Below are 20,032 nucleotides of genomic sequence, written 5' to 3'. Positions count from 1 at the left end.
AAAATATTTTGAAGTAAATAAGTGAGAGCTTGTTTATTTTTGGTTTTTTTGTTAATATAATTCTCTTAGGAACAGCTCCAGAGCAGACGCTATGTGGCAACATAATATTTATTAGGTAAGCTTCAAATAATTCTCTTCTAATTATCAAAAAGCCTTACAGTTACATTAGAACCCGTATGGAATAATTTAGAAGACAATACTGTTTAAAGGAACGAGCACAGTTGTGGTATGCAGTTCTACTGTTAAAATTCTGTACCTCTAGAGAAATGAACTGGCAGGTGGGAAGCACTTACTGAAACATCACCCAAGTTCTGGTCCAGATGGATAAAATCAGGTGCCACAAATGTTAGTTCAAGATTTTAGCCCATGTGTGAATCTCTGGTGTTGACACTGCCTATCGCTTGACTCTCATGCAACTCGGCTCCTGAATGGGTCAACTGCTTCTCCACAAAGGGAGAATGTGGAAGTCGCTGGGTGATCCAGCTCATGTCAGGCTTTGCATTTTTCTTATAGCAGAGGAAGGCCATGGACACCAGAAATCAGCTGTCAGGCTCAAAGGGAATGCGGACGTAGCCTTATGGTAGCCACTAGTAGCAAGATCTGTCTATCCAGGTACAGATATCTACAGTATAAAAATTAGCCACCTAACGATTCCTGTGTGTTTCCAGCAAGCAATTAGGCCAATCCATTTTTAATGCCTACTTTGGGAAAAAATAAACCACGTCTTAAGCATTTTTATCTTGCCCTTAGTACCTGCTTAAATTACTCTGTAATCTAATTCTGAGTTTGATTCCGAGGTGGAATCACAGAATATCTCAAGTTGGAAGGGACCCATAAGGATCATCAAGGCCAACTCCATGCTCCTCACAGCACTGCCTAGAACTGAACCATAGAACTAAAAATATCATCCAGACACTCCTTGACCCGGTGCCATGACCACTTCCCTGTGCAGTAAGAAACCACCCTCAAAGTGCAGGGTGGTTTCCTAATGCACTTGGTGGACCTTTCCTAATGTCCCAGCTGGACTTCCCCTGACACAGGTCCATTCCATTTCCCCAGGTCCCATCTCTGCTCACCAGCGAGAGGAGATCAGCACCTCCCCCTGCTGCCCACCTTGAGGAAGATGCAGACTGGGAGCAGGTCATCCCTCAGCCCAAGCTGGACAAACCAAGTGACTTCAGCCACTCCTCACAACTCTTGACCTGAGGCCTTTCACCACCTTGGTCACCCTCCTCTGGACACACTCTCATATTTTGATGTCCTCCTTATGTTGCGGTGCCTAAAACTGCACAAAGCACAAGAGCTGAGGCCACACCAGCATAGAGAGGGACAATTCCTTCCCTCAACCGGCTCAATCTGCCCTGCTTGATGCACAACAGGGCAAGGGTAGATCTTTTGGTTGCCAGGGTATCACACTGTTGACTCCTGTTCAATTAGCCACACCCCTGATCTCTTCTATGAGGCTGCTCTCCAGCCTCTCATTCCCTAACTTTTGTATAAGCAGGATTATCCCATCCCTGGTGGAGAATCCAGCACTTGCTCTTGTTATATTTGATACAAATCTGTAATGGTTTTGGCTACAAAGCAACAATTCACTGGAAATGAAACGGTAGGGGAAGGGAAATGTCAACCTTAATTAGGACAAGAGCAATGTCTTATAATTTGTGAAAGAATGTGTAACAGGGACTGATATTACTGTGGCCTTGTGCCAAAGCTGAGCATCAGTGCCTGCAGTGACCAAAGCCTCAGGCTGCAGGAACTGAACTGCGGCTTTTATCTGTGGAACTGTACACAAGAGGTGAGGAAGTCAAAATGTAATTACAGGCTATTCTGTACCAAAAGACAAGGGAATGTCTGAAGGCACAGACAAAAAGGATGCCTGGATGCTGCAAGAGCAAATCAGAAGAGAAGACCTCAGACTCTGCAAACAGGATTGGAGGAGCAGAAGTGCCACCAAGAAATGAGGGACTTATGGAGACCGTGAAATCCAGTAACAATCAACAGACAGGGTCCTTTTTTGGAGGTGCCCAGCCTCAGCTGTAACTTCTATTGGATATTAAACAGCAGAAAAAAAATGAACTCTGATTGTTTTTTTAAAGTGGAACTTAGAGATAAGTTGAGGAGGCATCTGCTTGGTCTCTACCATGCTCCAGATGGGCAATTACAAATGGGGCAGAACTACCACTGGTCTCAAAATCTCTGAATTAAGCCCAGCTGTGTTTGACAGGGCCTCAGTAACCACCACAGAGCTCAGCCTGAAGCAGGTCACCACTGCGGGTCACCCAGCTCTCCTGGCATGAGATCAGAATGCTGGTTTCCCCGGCCACAGACTCAGTGCCTGGAGAGATACATCCATCAAAGCTGGACTCGCCTCTATGACTGTTACAACGGTGTTATTGATTTTAAGTGCCTCAATACATTCATGTCTATTGTCTCTGAGAGGGGGGGCAGCAACACAGCCTTTGCACCCCCCCCCGCATCCAGTCAATGCCCAGAAGAGTCGGACTCCTGGTGTGTGCAGCCCACAGGAGGAACCATCTTCAGCCCTCTCGAGCAGGGAGCAATGCAGTTTCTTCTGATATTAATGTTCACTGGGCTGGTGTGACAGTACATGGAAGGAGTTTCTGCTCCTTCATGGCTATCTGGTCACAGGAGTCATAAACAAGAACATGATAAACGTGACAAATGACAGGGAGGCTGTGATGAGAACAAAGTTGATCAGTTCCCCTTATTGGTAAGAATGTGTGGAGCTGGTCTCAGAACATTTATCTTTACAGTTGGCAAGATAAGGAAAGGGAGAAACACAAACACACACAGTCAGAATCCCTGACCACAAAGTGCTAGCAAAGACCAAGACCAGAAACAAATGTTGCCAGACTCACTCACTGATGAGCACTCGAGAAGCTACAGGTAACTAGGACTTTGAAACTGGTTAAGGATGCAAGGATGTGTCCAGGATGTTGGATGGGGTCAGTCGGACCATGCCAGAAGATGAGGGGAAGCTGGGAAGCAACAAAGAGGGAGGACAGACAGAAAACAGGTACAGAAGAGGCTGGTCGGGTGTAGATGTGGGCCGGTCATTGCCGGTCTGGCCGAGGTCTGTGCTTGACCACGACTGCCTGTTCTTATTAAATCTTTTCCTAACTCTCAGAGTAATCTCAGTATTTCCTGTGTGGATGTGCTGCAGGGACTGGGCACCAGCTACTGGGGGGATCAGTGCGAGTGGATTTGATGCCAGCTAGCGAAGTCAGACTGGGGGAGCAGGCACTCCTGGCCTCTGGTGTCAGCTACTGGAGCCAATGGGACCTCACCTCACAGCCAGTGCGACTGTAACCCCGTGGCCAGCACGAGTGAGGAGCTCAGTTACAGCAGTTGGAGTGGGACAACAGGTCAAAGCTTGTTTGCCTGGTGCTGGATGATGAGGGAGGCGTGTCTGCATCTCTCACAAACCAGGAGTGCATGAGGTATCCCTGGGAATTCAGCAGCAGACTTCAGGCTGGAACAGCAGACAAGGAAGCCTCAGGTCCAGGCAGGGACATCAGGTGGGCAGGGGTCTATGCTGATACCCAGGGTACCTGCAAGTATGGGATGACTGTGTGAGAGATACATGTTTGATGCATCAAACCAATGGGTCAGAGGGCTGAGGAGTGCTGGTGGACAGGACGGTCAGGCTGGTGCACAAGGGACTTAGAATTATAGAATGGTTTGAGTGAGAAGGGGCCTTAAAGTTCATCCAGTTCCAACCCTTCTGCCATGGGCAGGGACACCTCCCACTGGATCTGGTTGCTCAAAGCCGCAACCAACCTGGCCTTGAACACCTCCAGGGATGGGACAGACACCGCTTCCCTGGGCAACCTGGGCCAGGGCCTTCCCACCCCTCACAGGAAAACATTTCTTCCTAAGATCTCGCGCTGATCTCCCTTCTTCAGTTTAAAACCTTTTCCCCTCATCCTAATCCTACATTCCTGATCAAGAGCCCCTCCCCAGCTTTCCTGGAGCCCCTTTAACAAGTGGAAGGTCATTATAAGGTCTCCCCAGAGCCAGATCCATGCCCTTCCTGTGCTGTAGCAGCCTGTGAGCAGCCACATCAGTGTCACCTGGCTGTGTCCTCAGTCTGTGCATGCGTGTGCCTCCAACAGGCGCTCAGCTTCAGGGCTGACTGAACCTGCCAACAGAAAAGCCACAGGCATGTCCCTCACCTTGGGCAGAGACCCTGGGGAACCTGGACACCACACCGGGTGAGTAGCAGCCAGGTGGGAGGGTCCCAGGCTGGGGCTGCCAGAGCCAGCAGCCATTCTTGATATCTCCTCACAATCATAGGCATTGACCTCGAAAACCAGAGGGACTTCCCAGGCCAGAGCAAATATTCAGAGCACAACCAGGCTTACAGAAACCGCTAGCACTGAGCACTGTGGAGCCAGCTGGGCCATTGCTGGGCCAGCCCAAGACCTGTGCTTTGCACCATGAAGTCCTGCAGCTTGTGGCCAGCATTCCCTTATAGCCAACAAAAATAGACACTGATCAAAAATCCAATCTGGATCTCAGCTTGCTGTGGTTAATCCTTGTTTTCAGGCTCCACAGCCAACAAAGGGGTATGGTGGGTGTGTGAATTTATTGTGATGGAAAGTCCTAATTGCATTCAGCAGCCAATGTCTTCAGATCCTGCAGTGTCAGAAGCTCATATAAGCCCTGTGATGTGTTTAAGCCAAACGGAGGCAAAGGCAATCTTTCAAAATTCTCAAGGAGTTACACATCCAGGCAGGGAGTGAGGCCTTGGAACTCTGCTTGGCGCTGTCTTTCATGGGACATACTCTTTCAGAAGAGCTGCAGGTTCCAAGTGCTGTTCCAGCTGTACTTATCTTTATTTCCAATAACAATCCAAAGCTGTTGCAATAATCAAGGTACACACAGGTACAGAACAGCTTCCGCTAGCCTGACAGAAGGATGCAGTAGCCCACCACACCCTGGGGAGCAGGTGCATGTCCAAGGCTCTAAAAATGCAGCTGAAAAGCTGAAGTGCTGCTGGCCATCCCCATTGTGTTGCCCCACAGTGAACTGTGCCTGTAACCCAGAGTAGGTGAGCTTGCTCTCGAGGATGGGACACTGAGGCACACGGGAGGAAGGAATCTGCACCTTCCTTACAGGCAGTAAAGCACAACTTAGGCAAACCACACTCAGCACAGGTGACAATGCTTTCATGGCTATTCCCAAAGTCCCAGCTCACCCAGCTGTGCTCAGACTGATCAGTGGGAACTCCCTGAACACAAGTACCACCTCACAGGAGGAATGAGGGAAAAGCACCCTGTCTGGGATTAGAGAACTACAATGAAGGCAAGAGCTGAAAGCCTCCCTTTAGATTAAAGCAGTGCCTTGTAGTAACTCACACCAAGATGAAGCGCAGTTTCTCCTCAACACAAGCTCAAACGCAATCGACACTACCCAAGGCCTCAAGAGCCATCCAGGGGCAACAGTCGTGCCACTCTTATCCCTCCAGGATGGCAAAGCAGCATTCTCCTTCATCCCCACCACAGCATCACAGTTACGCAGCCCTAGAGGGGTGCAACTCTTGGACCTAATCTCAGCTGGAGGTTCTGACACAGCAACTTGGTACCAGGACAAAGCCACAACAAACGAGAAGGCAAAGTCTCCAAGTCATCCATATCCAGCACCCTTTGTGCCCCCTCAAGATGGATCTTCTCCCACAACCACAACTCCATACCTATAAGACTGAGACAGACAAAGCAGAAGAGCATAATGAGGTCTCTGTGTAACCACAGGAGAAAGACATGGGGAAAAACAGGAAGAGAGACCTCCAGTAACATGGAGAACACCTGAACACCTCTTTCCTGCTGCCACCCTGGTCTCCCAGGTGATGAGACATTACAGCCCCTCCCCACCGCTGCTTTGCAGGCAGCTCAGGCATGCTGTGGCACAGGGAAGATGGTAGATTTCAGCAGTCACAATCCTTAGATGGGATTTGAGCCCTTCCTCAAAGGTAGGGGATGTGGAAATTGCAGATGGCAGTAAGAGGGGTGACTCCTAAACTGGGGATGCACAAAGTGAGACAGAAGGAGAAAACATTGTTCGCCCTCTCTGCATGGGGATGGGCAAGTGTCAAGAAGGGGCAGGGCTGCCCTCTTTCACCCAGGTGAAGGCAGGGGGATCACAAAAACAGGACCCAACAAAGCCCAGCCGAGGAGTCCTCAAGCCACAATGTCCTTCAGAGCTCCAGACAGCTCAGGGAAGAGGAATTTGTAGCCGCTCTCCAGGGTGCGTTTTGGCACCACCTTCTGGCCCTCCAAGAGCATGGAGGCCCGCTCTGCACCGAAGACTGCACGTACAGCCCAGGCAGGCACCGGCAGCAGGGCTGGGCGCCCCAGGGCGGCAGCGAGCTCCCGAGCGAAGGTGCCATTGGAGGTGGCATTAGAGGATGGAGAGACACCATTGAGGATACCCTGCAGGGACTCGCTTTCCAGGGCATGACACACTATACCAGCCAGGTCCTGAATGTGGATCCATGGGAAGGGCTGGAGTCCAGAGCCCAAGGGGCCTCCTAGTCCCAGACGGAATGGCCAGAGCATCTGAGAGATTGCACCACCACCTCGGCCCAGCACCACCCCTGTGAGGAGAACAGAGTGAGAACAAGAACCATATCCCTCCAAAGGACAAAACCCTTGTCACCCCCAGGAGTCAATCCTTAGAGGGCTGGACTGGAACAGCACCCCAAAAAGGAGAGGCACGAGACCTAATGTCCTCCTCCCTCCTCCTTCCCCTTCTTGCCCCAGCACCAAAGCAGAGCCACCGTGAACACTCCATCTCACCAGATCTCACTATAACACCACGAGTTGGGCTCCCAGGGATGAGAGCTGCAGCCTCCCAGGAGCTCACCAAGCGTGAGAAGAAGTCAAAATCACCCCCAGAACTGTCCTCGGTGTACTCAGCTGTGGGGCTAGGGCGGTAATAGCCTGCAGGTGCAACAGCAGAAAGAGAACCAGGGTTGACTCATGACACCAGCTACCCCCTCCCCAAAACTGACCCTCTCCCCTGCCTCCAGGAGCCCAGAGCTCCATCACTGCATCAGGGACATCCTCACATGAACAGCACAGGGTCTCTCTGATGGCAATGCTGACAGGTTTTTGGCAAGTTCAGCAGGATGCACCAATAGTCAGGTTGGGCAGGCAGCCCCAAGAACCAAATATACCAGCAAGCAACGCAGAAAGGCATTTGCTCTGAAATGTGGCATCACAGATGCTAAACTGTGGCAGATTGCAATCAGAAACGCAAAGCTGGAGATCTGCAGGAGGATTCAGCTGAGGCTCTGCTCAGCTAGACAGGCGGTACAGGATGCCTAAAGGCATGCATATGAAAACAGAGAAAAGGTCTTGTCCAAGACAAAGCACAGGGACCCAAATTCCCCTCCAAAAGTATCAAAAAGCAGATCAAGGCTTGTCTAAATGCAGCAACACTGATGGCAAAAAAGTGGCATTTCAAGGCAACACATGTCCCCTTAGAAGTGTTTATCCTGGAGGTACACCCCTCCAGGTCAGCATCAGCCACATCTTGGCTGGGCCCATCCAATACCTACGCCGGTGACGAGGACCCAAGCACGGGGGGGCTGTTGAGCCTCAGCAATGGCTTTGGCAAAGGTCTTGGTGGTCTCAATCCGGCTGCTGAAGACTTCCCTGCAGAAGGTATCATCCCACCTGGAAAAGCGAAAGCCACTGATTATTCCCCTCACGAGGGCATCCAAGGAAACAACAGCAGCAAGGAGACAGCATCCAAGCAGACAACAGCTCACAAGCACAGGATAGGTGACATGAATTCCTCCCCACCTCAGAGCAGAGGGAGGACATGGGATCTTATTAACATGTGGACTTTGGAAGATGGCGACTCTCTACTTCCCACAAAACACTGTGGGGTTTGGATTGTCTTAGGACAAAGGAAGAGCTGGACACCAAAGCTGCATGGAGTGAATTCTTCCCAACCACCCACCGGAGGCATTTCCAAAACCAGCCTCATAGGACAGACTTTGGTTCTGATTTTGAATTATCTAAATGCAGGCATCCCGCATGATCTTGGAAACCTGGAACTACTTTGTCTGTCCATCCAGAAAGGAACCTGTATTCCAAAGGTCTCCCAGAACTTATCAAGCCCACAGAAATTGAGGACCCAGATGTCAACAGTCTGGTAACCCAATTGCTTCCACTCTTCCACATTCTCTGGAAACCCTGGGCTGTCTTGCCTTCACCATGTCCCAACAGCACTGCAGGAGATCAAGTTACCTGCGGAATGGGTTGAGGACATTTTCACCAGCCAGGTTCACCACGGCATCGCACAGAGGCAGTCCAGAGTGAGACAACTCTTCCTAGGCAGGAGTAACAGAGACATCACACTCCCAGCCTCCCCTCCACTCCAGCCTTCCCAACAGCCAAGCAGGGTAGGTCCTTAGAACTCCAGCCAGTTCCTTCCTGACACTGCCAGGAGCACAAGAGTAAATGAGAAAAGTTTTGCTCCTTGGAGCTGCAGCAGCATTCATCCCAAAGACTACAACCCATGGAGCACCCAGGAGCCCAAGTCCATCCACAGCAGCCAGATTCCCAACTGCTGACTCCCTGTATGCCATGGCAGCCAGGGCAAGAAGGCCGGTCCCCCGACCCCGGTAGGTCCTCCTTGATGCCCCCACTCTCCTCTCATACCCAGGTGATCCGGTCCTGGCCCCCTTGCCGGGAGACAAGTGTGACTCCATGCCCACGGCTCCGCAGCAGTTGGGTCAAGGCTGAGCCCACAAAGCCACTTCCCCCTCCTAGGAGAAAGAATCATAGAATCATTTGGTTGGAAAAGACGTGTGAGATCATAGAGTCCAACTGTACTTGTCCATCACTAAACCAGATCTCTGAACACCTCATCTCCCTGTCTTTTAAACCCCTCCAGGGATGAAGGCTCCACCGCTGCCCTGGGCAGTCTCAGCCAGGGCTTCACTACTCTGTTGGTGAGGAAATTTTTTCCCTATTATCCAGTCTAAACCTCCCCTGATGCAACTCAAGGCCATCTCCTACCATCCTATCCCTTGTTCCTTGTGAGAAGGGACCAGCACCCACCTCCCCACAACCTCCTCTCTGGGACCTGCACAGAGCAACGAGGTCTCCCCTCAGCCTCCTCCTCTCCAGACTAAACAGCCCCAGGTCGCTCAGCTGCTCCCTGAACCCCTGGGCTCCAGCTCCTTCCCCAGTTCCCTTCCTGTCCCTGGATGCACTCCAGCCCCTCAATATCCATCTTGTAGTGAGCGCCTCAGAACCGAACTCAGGATTTGAGGTGCGACCAGCGCTGAGTGCAGGGAGGTGTCCCCGCCCTGCTCCTGCTGGCCACGCCATGGCTGATCTCAGCCCCCCTGGGCCACTGCTGGCTCACCTCACACCTTTTCCACCTGGCAAAGGGAATCATAGAATCCTTAGGTTGGAAAAGACCTTGAAGATCGAGTCTAACCGTCCCTGTTCACTACTGAACCAGATTCCCCAAGAACTTCACCCACCCGTCTCTTAAACCCCTCCAGGGATGGGGACTCCACCACCTCCCTGGGCAGCCTCTGCCAGGGCCTGAGAGCCCTGCGGGGAAGGAATTCTTCCTTAGGTGCAATCTGAACCTGCCCTGGAGCAGCTTAAGGCCGTTTCCTCTCGTCCTATCGCCTGTCGCTTGGGAGAAGGAACCCCGGGACCTCTTCCACCCGGCGAAGAGAGACCGAACGGCGCAGCCCCGACCGCGCGCTCACCCAACAGCACCCGCATCGCCGTAAAGAACTGCCGCGAAGAGCCGCAGCAAAGAGCCGCCCCCGAAGAGCCGCCCCTAAAGAGCCGCCCCCGAAGAACCGCCCCCGAAGAGCCGCCGCGAAGAACCGCCCCCGAAGAGCCGCCGCGAAGAACCGCCCCCGAAGAACCGCCCCCGAAGAACCGCCCCGAAGAACCGCCCCCGAAGAACCGCCCCCGAAGAGCCGCCCCCGAAGAACCGCCCCGAAGAGCCGCCCCCGAAGAACCGCCCTAAAGAACCGCCCACAAAGAACGGCCCCCGAAGAACGGCCCTAAAGAACCGCCCCCGATGAACCGCCCCGAAGAACCGCCCCCGAAGAACCGCCCCCGAAGAACGGCCCTAAAGAACCGCCCCCGAAGAACCGCCCTAAAGAACCGCCCCCGAAGAACCGCCCACAAAGAACGGCCCCCGAAGAACCGCCCCCGAAGAACCGCCCCCAAGAACCGCCCCCGAAGAACCGCCCCCGAAGAACCGCCCCCGAAGAACGGCCCCCAAGAACCGCCCCCGAAGAACGGCCCCCGAAGAACCGCCCCCGAAGAACGGCCCTAAAGAACCGCCCCAAAAAACCGCCCCAAAGAACCGCCCCCGAAGAACCGCCCCAAAAAACCGCCCCGAAGAACCGCCGCCGAAGCCCCGTAGATGGGCGCGGGGGGGGGGGCGGAACACAGCACTGATTTGAAAGTTAGGAAAGAGGAAATACACGTGTGCATCTACAAAAATAGAGTATGAAGAGAAGGGTGAAGCCCTGGTCTCGGGCTGGAGCACGTCTCATCCGAGGACAGGCTGAGAGAGTTGGGGTTGTTCAGCCTGGAGAAGAGAAGGCTCTGAGGACACCTTATAGTGACCTTCCAGTGCCTGAAGGGGCTACAGGAAAGCTGGAGAGGGACTGTTCGTAAAGGCTTGGAGTGATAGGATGAGGGGGAATGGGTATAAACTGGAGAGGGGCAGATATAGACTGGACATAACGAGGAATTTCTTCACCGCAAGGGTGGTGAGGCACCTGCCCAGGTTGCCCAGGGAAGTTGTGTCTGCCCCATCCCTAGAGGGGTTCAAGGCCAGGTTGGATAGAGCGTTGGGCAGCCTGAGCCAGTGGGAGGTGTCTCTGCCCATGGCACGGGGTGGAATTAGGTCATCTTTAAGGTACCTTCCCCCTCAAACCATTCTATGATTCTATGATATCCCGGTCTTTCAGTCCCTTCAGTCAAATCAGTAACGTCATTGTGCATAAGCCTTTGTCAGATAATAGAGATCATTTCATAGAATCACAAAATCATGGAATGCTTTGAGTTAGAAGGGATTTTAAAGATCATCCAGTTCCACCCTCTGCCATGGGCAGGGACACCTCCCACTGGATCAGGTTGCTCAAGGTCCCATCCAACCTGGCCTTGAACACCTCCAGGGATGGAGCAGCCACCACTGCTCTGGGCAAGGTAATAGGTAATATTTGAAGGTAATAGGTAGAAAGGTGATTTTTTTTCTTGAATTACCAGCATTTCAATGATTGCAGCTCAAAGTACAACCTAAGTCTTACACCCCTTCCTTCTAGCTCTCATGCTTACTCTGTCTGTAGAGAACTGCCTTAAAGGTGGACAGCACTGGACTGAGACACCTTGGGGCAGTCCGTCTAACACAAGGCTTTTTTCAAAGCCCCTTTAATCTCCTGGTTCCTCAGACAGTAAATGAAGGGGTTGAGCATGGGAGTGTTATCGCGAAAAGAACCACCCAAAGAACCGACCCCAAAGAATCGCCCCCAAAAAACTGCCCTAAAGAACTGCCCCAAAGCCCCGTAGATGGGGGGGGGGGGGGACAGGGCACTAACTTGAAAGTTAGGAAAGAGAAAATACACATATGCATCTACAAAAAGAGAGTATGAAGAGGAGGGTGAAGCCCTGGTCTCAGAAAAGTGGAAGCAAAGCAACAGAACGTGGGTATCTGAATGTGATGTTGGACTTCGGATCTGCTACAAATTCATTTACAAACACTAAATGAAGGGAATAGAAATACCTAAGTGTGGGTAGGAGAGCTGAGGAGCATGTCATGTTTTAATTGAAGGCACTTTTGAGGGATGGTATGGAAATGAACAGCATCAGCTCCCTCTACACCTATTTTGTTATGGCTGAGTCTCTTCTTTCTGCACTGCCAACCCTGTGCCTTTCAACATCATCCACCAAAGTGACCAGCCGGTCGGTAAAAATGCTTCTGACCCATTTGATCAGGTTGATCCCACCCCTTTCACAGAGTCCTTGATTGTCAAAGTTGCTCCCACAACCATCAAAGCTGAATCACTGTTAATGGCAGCTGCACCGCCAGGTATTGACTCACAAATATTTCAAGTTGGTATTTTTTTGAAATTCCAAAGTTTTTTACCAGAATTAGAGTAACCCTACAGAGGAGGACTTGGTGGTGCTCATTGGTGGGAAGCTCAACATGAGCTGGCAATGCACAATCACAGTTCGGAAGTTCAGCAGTGTCCTGGGCTGCATCAAAACAAGCGTGGCCAACACAGCAAGGGAGGGGTTTCTGCCCCTCTACTCAGCTCTCGTGAGACCTCATCTGGGGGATTGTGTCCAGTTCTGGAATCCTCAACATGAGAAGGAGATGGAGCTGTTGAAACGGGTCCAGAGGAGGCTACAAAGATGATCCGAGGGCTGGAGCACCTTCCATACAAGGACAGGCTGAGAGAGTTGGGCTTGTTCAGCCTGGAGAAGAGGAGGCTCCGAGGAGATCTTATAGACACCTTCCAGTACCTGAAGGGGGTGTACAACAAGGCTGGGGAGGGGCTTTTTAAAAGGCACGTAGTGATAGGACTAGGGGAAATAGCTATAAATTGGAGAGGGGCAGATTTAGACTAGACATAAGGAGGAAATTCTTCACCATGAGGGTGGTGAGGCCCTGGCCCAGATGCCCAGAGGAGTCATGGATGCCCCATCCCTGAAGGTGTTCAAGGCCAGGTTGGATGGGTCTCTGAGCAACTGGATCCAGTAGAAGGTGTAGTAGGGGTTGGAACTGCATGATCTTTAAGGTGGCTTCCATCCCAAACCATTCTATGATTCTATGATTTTGAACCACTGCAAGCAGTTGTAAAGTTGAATTCAAACATATTATCTTCATGCTATGGCAGATTGTGTTGTTATAAGCTTATCTATCACAGAGAAAAAGCTCCCATCCTATTAGAAACACTCATGCAAGCAGGGACACAAACACATGTAACCAGAATTCAGCTGTATATTACTTTTTCTTTTTATAGAGAGCAATTCAGACACAAGATTGCAATCACCCATCAATGCTTGATGGTTGGAACCTGAATTTCAGTGGTTTCACTCATTCCTAAGAAAGAAATATTAAAGGCAAAATTGAAAAAGTATAGTTTAAAAAAATGAAAAGCACAGAACGAATAAATCATTCAGTTCACTCTCATTTGACCCAATTTCTCTTGGGATGTTTACAGAGAGAATGTCTCTACCTGAAGTGGCCATATTCCAACACATAGAAGAAAGACACTGCCAGAGTCAGAGTTTGTGTCCTATTTTAGACATTTAATATACAGTTGGATTAATTATGGCTTTAAAATTCTTGTGCCTTTTGAAAAAATTCTATATACAGCTCAGACAGATTGTAAGTGCCTAAATCTGGTTAATTGAATCCACATCTTCACCTGATCTAATTCTCCTTGGTTTCTTTAAACCTCCTGCTTTCATCCGTGCCATTGACCATCTATAACCACAAAAGACTCTTGAAAACAAGACCTGAAGTCCCTCGATGACCCTTGTTCTCCATTCTAAATATCTCTGTAGTGAATTGGACACTGTGGTCATTCCCATCTTTAGTGAAGGGGCTAAAAGAAGCCTTTCCCTTTGAACTGTTTTTTCAGAGATCCTTTCACCTCCTGGTTTCGGAGGGCGTAGATGAAAGGGTTTAGCATGGGGATGACAATAGTATAGAGGACAGAGATGGTGTTGTTTTTGTCAGGTGAAGATGTGACCCCAGGCTGAGCATACATGAAGAAAACAGACCCAAAAAACAAGCTGACGGCCAGCATGTGAGAAGAGCAAGTGGAGAAGGCCTTGCGCCTGCTCTCAGCTGAAGGCATTTGGATAATAATGAGGATAATATAACCATAGGAGATAAAAACCACCAAGGCAGTGCCCACAATAATTGATCCACACAGAGCCAGCATGACTATTTCATTGACAAACACGTCTGAGCAGGAGGCATGCATCACTGCAGGAACATCACAGAAGAAGTGGTTTATTTCTTGGTGCCCACAAAAGGACAAACTGAATGTAAAGCCTGTCTGAATGGTGCAGTTGATGCAGCCTGACAGATAAGAGCCCATCACCATGAAAATGCAAAGCCTTTTATTCATAATGATTGTGTACAGCAGTGGAGAGCAAATGGCACAGAAGCGATCATAAGCCATCACAGCGAGGAAGAAGGCTTCCGTTGTGCCAAAGAGAGAGAAGAAGAACATTTGAGATGCACAGCCATTGTAGGAAATGAGTCCTCTACCGAGTGAGAAGGTCAGTGCTGCTTTGGGAGTGATGACAGAGGAATAGCAGATGTCCAAGATGGACAAGTTCTGTAGGAAAAAGTACATGGGAGTGTGCAGGTTGGAGTCTGTTCTAATGATGAGAATCATGCAGCCATTTCCTACCACAGTGACAACATACATTATTGAGAAGAGAAACGAAAGAAGCAGTTGCGATCCTGGATGAGATTTGAACCCAACTAGCATGAACTCAGTTATCTTGGTGTGGTTTTCCATGTTTCCTTTCATATCACGTTCACGTAAGAAATTAGGTTGCAGTGGATATCAGCACTTTTCCTGGAGAAGCAATCAGAGGAATAAGGTGCTTTTGTGTACAGAGAACCTAACTTGAGACACTCAAGGTCACACATCTGGTCAAAGCCAATTGTCTACAGTTTCTTCTATCATTATGTCTTCCTTTATCGTCAAAAGAAAGAACAAGCTGCACCCACAGTGTGAAACTTCGAGTGTACCTGTTTGAAACATGGAGGGAAAACGGTCCCTTGGAGGTATCTATCTTCATCAGAAAGTGCATCAACCTAGCAAGAAAATGAGAAGAAAAAAGAAAAACCTTTATCCATAAAAATAAAAAGGAAAATGTCACTATTGTACATCAGTGCGGTCAATTGTTTAATGGATGAGTAGTCTGGTCTGACCTAATTGTACTTCTTTTTGAATCTTTATTTTTATCCTGGTTTTATGTTTAACCATCAATGATTTAAATGTAACAGATACAAACTTATGAAAAAGTTTCATAATAAACAAACATCTTTTCAGTGGAAAAATGTCCTGTATGGAATGAGAGTATTGTGGAAATAACAATTGCTACTGCTTTAAGGAAACGGCTTTTTTAAACAGACCAACTGAAACCTAAGCTAAGAGCAAGGCTGCTGGCATTGTTTTTATGGCAATGAGAGGGGCACGAGATTTTTGATTCGCTTGAGGTCTGAGGTCTCTGGAATTGTCTGTCTCCCTGTTGATCAAACAGAAAATTTACAATGACTAATGTAGACCCCTTAAAAATTGGGTTATTGTTAATGGACTTGCTGTCCAGAAGATCTAACTGCATTCACAAACCCTGATTATTCTCAGTGCTATGGAATCAGAATAAAGATATAAACTATTTTTTAGCCAATTCTGTTGCTTAACTCAGCAAAGTGAAGCTCAGTCTTCACACAAGGCAATACGCTTACCTTGTAATAGTGTGATCAAAGCCAACGGCAGGTTTTGGTACTCAGATTTCTTGAACAAATTGCCAAAAACATTGAGCGTTTTTTGTACTCGACTGATTTTTTGATAGTCCTGAGCAATCCATGTGTCAGTGGCCTCTCATCTTGCTGGCTGTGCGGGCATTCTCCTCAGGTGTTGCTTGCTTCGACTTTAATACATCTGCATAGGTACACTGGGGACTCATCTTCCAGAGTCGTAGATCTTCATAGAAGGCATCTGAATCTCAGATGAGGCATTTTTCCCTTGTGACATTTCTTTGCCTACAAAATAAGAAAAACCAAGAAGAAATGCCAAACAATACCCTTCTATGACAAGATGAGCCCCTTACTGGACATAGTCTTCTTGGACTTCAGTAAAGCCTTTGATACAGTGTCTCACAGCATTCTGCTTAGGAAACTTGGCTGCCTCTGGCCTGGACAGGCGCACCCTCTCCTGGGTGGAAAACTGGCTGGATGGCCAGGTCCAAAGAGTTGTGGTAAACGGAGTTAACTGCAGCTGGAGTCCCGTCACCAGTGATGTCCCCCAGAGCTCAGTGCCGAGTCCAGTCCTGTTCAGTATATTTATCAATGACCTGGATGAAGGCATTGAGTGCACCCTTAGCAAGTTTGCAGATGACACTAAGCTGGGAGGAAGTGTCCGTCGGCTTGAGGGTAGGGAGGCTCCAAAGGGATCCGAACAGCCTGGACTGCTGGGCTGAGACCAATGGCATGAGGTTTAACAAGGCCAAATGCCGGGTCCTGTGCTTGGGGCACAACAACCCTGTGCAGCTACAGACCAAGGGGAAAGAGTGGCTGGAAAGCTGCCTGGAGGAGAAGGGCCTGGGGGTGTTTGTTGACAGCTGACTGAACACGAGGCAGCAGTGGCCCAGGTGGCCAAGAAGGCCAATGGCATCTTGGCTTGGATCAGAAACGCTGTGACAGCAGGGCCAGAGAGGGGATTCTGCCCCTGGGCTCAGCACTGGTGAGACCACACCCTCGAATCCTGTGTTCAGTTCTGGGCCCCTCTCGAAAACAAGGATGTTGAGGCTCTGGAGTGTGTCCAGAGAAGAGCAACGAAGCTGGAGAAGGGGCTGGAGAACAAGGGTTACGAGGAGCAGATGGGGTTGTTTAGCCTGGAGAAGAGGAGGCTGAGGGGAGACCTTATTGCTCTCTACAACTGCTTGAAAGGAGGTTGTGGAGAGGAGGGAGCTGGGCTCTTCTCCCCAGTGACAGAGGACAGGACAAGGGGGAACGGTCTCAAGCTGCTCCGGGGGAGGGTCAGACTGGATATCAGGGAAAAAAAAATCACAGAAAGGGTCATTGGGCAGTGGAACAGGCTGCCCAGGGAGGTGGTTAAAGATAAATGTTAAAGATAAATAGAATAAGTATCCTCTGGGGGTGATAAACCATGTCTATGAATAGTAAAGGAGCCCAGGGTAGTTTGCTTATATGTCTAATTAGACATTAGATTTAGATGTCTAATTTGTAGGAAGTATTGGAGGAATCCATGCTTATGGAGGGCTTCGTGGCTTTTGATCTGAAATGTAAAACTAAAGAAATACCAGATTTTGTTTTTCATTTGTCTCCTTTCCCATGCTGTGATTCAAACACGCACACTCGTATTCTATCGTTCACCTATTTTCCCATCACAGTTTTTCTGCTAACATTTGGAATACAGCAGCACTTTACATTTCTTCTGATAGCTTCCTGGTATGGTTAACTTGGAGATCTTCTTAACACTTCTTCTTAAAATTGTGTTTTGCATGTTCAAAAAGTCTTGTTTGCATCAGTTGTAACCATGGCAACGATATACACAGAGCCCGTTTTTCCAGCGAGTGTCTTACGGTCTCCTCCCTGTAAAGATGGGTGTGCAAAATCAGGAAAATCTGCCTGCTCGTACAGAGCATACGATGACAGGAGTATCTCAGTTCTGATTCAAACCTACATTTAACATGGTCATAGAGAGATGCAGTCAGCCAACAGGCTTTTATCTTGTTTTATTTGCTTGTGACAGTGAGTTAAACTTTTTGAATCACTGTGATGTCCTGAGCAAGGCGTAGATCTCAGAGGCATCTTCTTACCCAGAGGGACCTAGAACTGATAATCGTTTTTTTGTCACAGATAATCAGCATTTGACTCAGGTGCATCAGCTGTGTCTCTCAACTCCTTCATATTTGGTGGGAAGACTCGGACTGCAGTCTGTGAGTCAGAGCTTAAGGTCACAACTCCTGCTGGAATACTGTTAGATCCAAGGCTCCTGCAGCCTGAAGGAAACAGGGAAGTGATCTACCCTGGCAGTTGCATCTGAATTTCTTCTTGGAGTGATTTATTTGGTGTGTCCTGGGTACAATAAGGTTATTCAGGTACCAGGGCCCTTGTGTCAACCAGCAACTGAGTCCAAGTCTCACTGTAGTTATACCACAGGGGTTATTCCCATTGTACTCTCTCTGTTGCTGTATTCGAAAAGTTGTCTCCTTCAGAGCGTGTTTCATTTTATCCTGTCAGTTGTCCGAATTGTTTCCTTTTCCACTGCCTGTTTCTTTCCAGGGACAATAGCAGGATCTCGGTTTAAATAAATCAGATGTAGATATTTGCATTTTACATGCCTTTTACATTCCCACCCAATGTTTTGCGGACCTGGTAATCTATCTAGAGCAAACAAAATCTGGAGTTTGGTACTAGCGTTGTTAAATGTTCTCTTTGAAACTCAGAGCAGTCATTCAGCCGAAGACTTCTGAGAAAGGCATAGAATCATAGTGGGGAGGGGGGGGAAAGAAGAAAAAACCCCTCCCAACTCAAACCCATAGCGTACACACAGACTAAACTTAGATTCATCATATTCTGTCACTGGGTGCATGAAGAGGAGAGCTTCACTTGAGCGTGGATTAAGGTCTGGACCTCCTGGCTTTACTTCATCAGCTTGAGCAAAGCCCCTTCTCAGGGGTGTCTCGTGGAGGCAAAGGTCTTCCTGAGGGCAAGCCTGACTTCTTTGTTTCTAAGGCAATATATGAGAGGATTCAGTAGTGGCACAACTACCGTGTACAAGACTGCTATAGACTTGTTCGCACTGTAGGTGTACATGACCTTAGGACGGGCATAAGTGAAAAGAGTGGTGGAGTAGAACAATATCACTACAGTCAAATGAGAAGTGCAGGTGGAAAAGGCCTTTTGCCTCCCCTGAGAAGGGACCTTCAACACGGTGAATATGATGTAAATATAGGAGGCGACCACAGTACACACAGGCACCACGATGACGATCAGAGCCAAGATGAAGTCCACTAGCTCAGCTGAAGAAGAATCACTGCAGGAGATGTTCAATAGGGGTGAAATATCGCAGAAATAGTGATTGATTTTGTCTACATCACAGAATGAGAGATGGGCGATAAAGCTCAGCTTGATGGAAGAAGTGATCAAGCCACACAGCCAACAGGCAGCTGTCAGCTGAGCACAGAACCGATGATTCATGATGAGTGGGTATCGGAGAGGTTTGCATACGGCCAAGAAGCGGTCGTAGGCCATCACAGCTAATAGAATGGACTCAGTACCAATAAAAGTCACAAAGAAATACAACTGTGCCATACAACCCTGGAACGAGATGTGTTTGTCTTGAGAGAAGAAATCTATGAGCATCTTTGGCTCAATGACAGAAACGTACCAGATCTCTAAGAAAGACAGATTTCCTAAGAAGAAATACATGGGTTTTTGCAGACTGTCGTTAGTTCTGATGATTAGAATGATAATGAAGTTTTCCAATACAGTGAATGAATAAGCCAGAAGTAAAACAGAGAAGAGGAGCAGCTGCAGTTCAGCAGTGGAGGAAAAACCCAGGAGAATGAAATACATGACACTGGTTTCATTCCTCCCACCCATTCTGTATGGGGAAAGAAGAACCTTTTCCACCTGTAATAAATGAAACCTAACCAAACAGGCTTAAATTCATAGCACTATATTACACCTCCACTTAAGACATTGTAAAAGTTCAGATGCATCATTGCTGCATTTCTAGAAATCCTGTGAAATTCATCTACTCAATTCAGAATATTTCATTGTAAATGTGTAAGCATGCTTTTTACTTTAGATTTCATATCAATAGATAAGCACTAACAGTATTATCACATTTAAAACACAGGTCTAAACTAAGCAAGATTAAACTTGTTATCATATTGTCCATCTAATTTAAAGCAATGTTAGGTTATGAGCTTATAGATGAGCATTTACTTTGCCAATATTTTAGTTTCTACATCCGTAACATTCTAAAGTTATACCATGTATATCCCATGAACTGTGAGGGAAATGTGAAGCACCATAAGAATTTATTCAATCTGATCTTAAAGACCCCCAAACGTCTCTGAAGGGGCCCATTAGAGGTTTCTATGGCTAGCTTTGAGGAGACTTATATCTACATAAAGCTTATTGAGATACAAAGGTACACATAACATCCCAGATAGAGCATAATTGCAAGCTAATTGTAGAATCATAGAATGCTTTGGGTTGG

The 20,032-nt window shown here is 48.5% G+C and overlaps 3 protein-coding genes across 4 annotated transcripts; all 3 read right to left on the bottom strand.

The window, feature by feature from the left end:
* Positions 1 to 32: 32 nt before the first annotated feature.
* SDR39U1 (short chain dehydrogenase/reductase family 39U member 1) lies at positions 33 to 9,852 on the bottom strand. Of its 2 annotated transcripts, XM_009570243.2 has the most exons (6): positions 9,767 to 9,852; positions 8,697 to 8,803; positions 8,283 to 8,365; positions 7,582 to 7,703; positions 6,822 to 6,965; positions 49 to 6,619 (listed from the first exon to the last, which is right to left on the bottom strand). In XM_009570243.2, exons 1-6 carry the CDS (start codon positions 9,780 to 9,782, stop codon positions 6,204 to 6,206), a joined length of 888 nt encoding a protein of 295 aa, XP_009568538.2. In that variant the 5' UTR covers positions 9,783 to 9,852; the 3' UTR covers positions 49 to 6,203. The 2 variants fall into 2 exon arrangements, with proteins under 2 accessions (XP_053944450.1, XP_009568538.2); XM_054088475.1 differs by lacking the exon at positions 6,822 to 6,965 and having other exon boundaries at positions 33 to 6,619.
* A 3,784-nt stretch (positions 9,853 to 13,636) lies between these two features.
* LOC104054231 (olfactory receptor 1019) lies at positions 13,637 to 14,578 on the bottom strand. Its single transcript, XM_009569117.1, has one exon. It carries the CDS (start codon positions 14,576 to 14,578, stop codon positions 13,637 to 13,639), a length of 942 nt encoding a protein of 313 aa, XP_009567412.1.
* Positions 14,579 to 18,474: 3,896 nt separating this feature from the next.
* On the bottom strand, positions 18,475 to 19,407 carry LOC128854466 (olfactory receptor 6Y1-like). The gene has a single exon (XM_054088026.1). The coding sequence runs from the start codon at positions 19,405 to 19,407 to the stop codon at positions 18,475 to 18,477; it is 933 nt and encodes a 310-aa protein (XP_053944001.1).
* Positions 19,408 to 20,032: the final 625 nt, after the last annotated feature.

Source organism: Cuculus canorus, chromosome 25 (genome assembly GCF_017976375.1).
Source record: "Cuculus canorus isolate bCucCan1 chromosome 25, bCucCan1.pri, whole genome shotgun sequence".
In the NCBI taxonomy this organism is placed as follows: domain Eukaryota; kingdom Metazoa; phylum Chordata; class Aves; order Cuculiformes; family Cuculidae; genus Cuculus; species Cuculus canorus.
The sequence above is the reverse complement of the archived record's forward strand: the minus strand, read 5'-3'. Positions and strand labels throughout refer to the sequence as shown.

Coding starts and splice junctions, on each gene's coding strand:
- LOC128854466 (XM_054088026.1), bottom strand. CDS start 19,407: ATGGGTGGGAGGAATGAAACCAGTGTCATGTATTTCATTCTCCTGGGT.
- SDR39U1 (XM_009570243.2), bottom strand. Junction 8,366..8,696: donor GCCAGGACCGGATCACCTGG/GTATGAGAGGAG, acceptor ACTCCTGCCTAG/GAAGAGTTGTCTCACTCTGG. Junction 6,620..6,821: donor TGGTGTTATAGTGAGATCTG/GTGAGATGGAGT, acceptor TTCTCCTCACAG/GGGTGGTGCTGGGCCGAGGT.
- LOC104054231 (XM_009569117.1), bottom strand. CDS start 14,578: ATGAAAGGAAACATGGAAAACCACACCAAGATAACTGAGTTCATGCTA.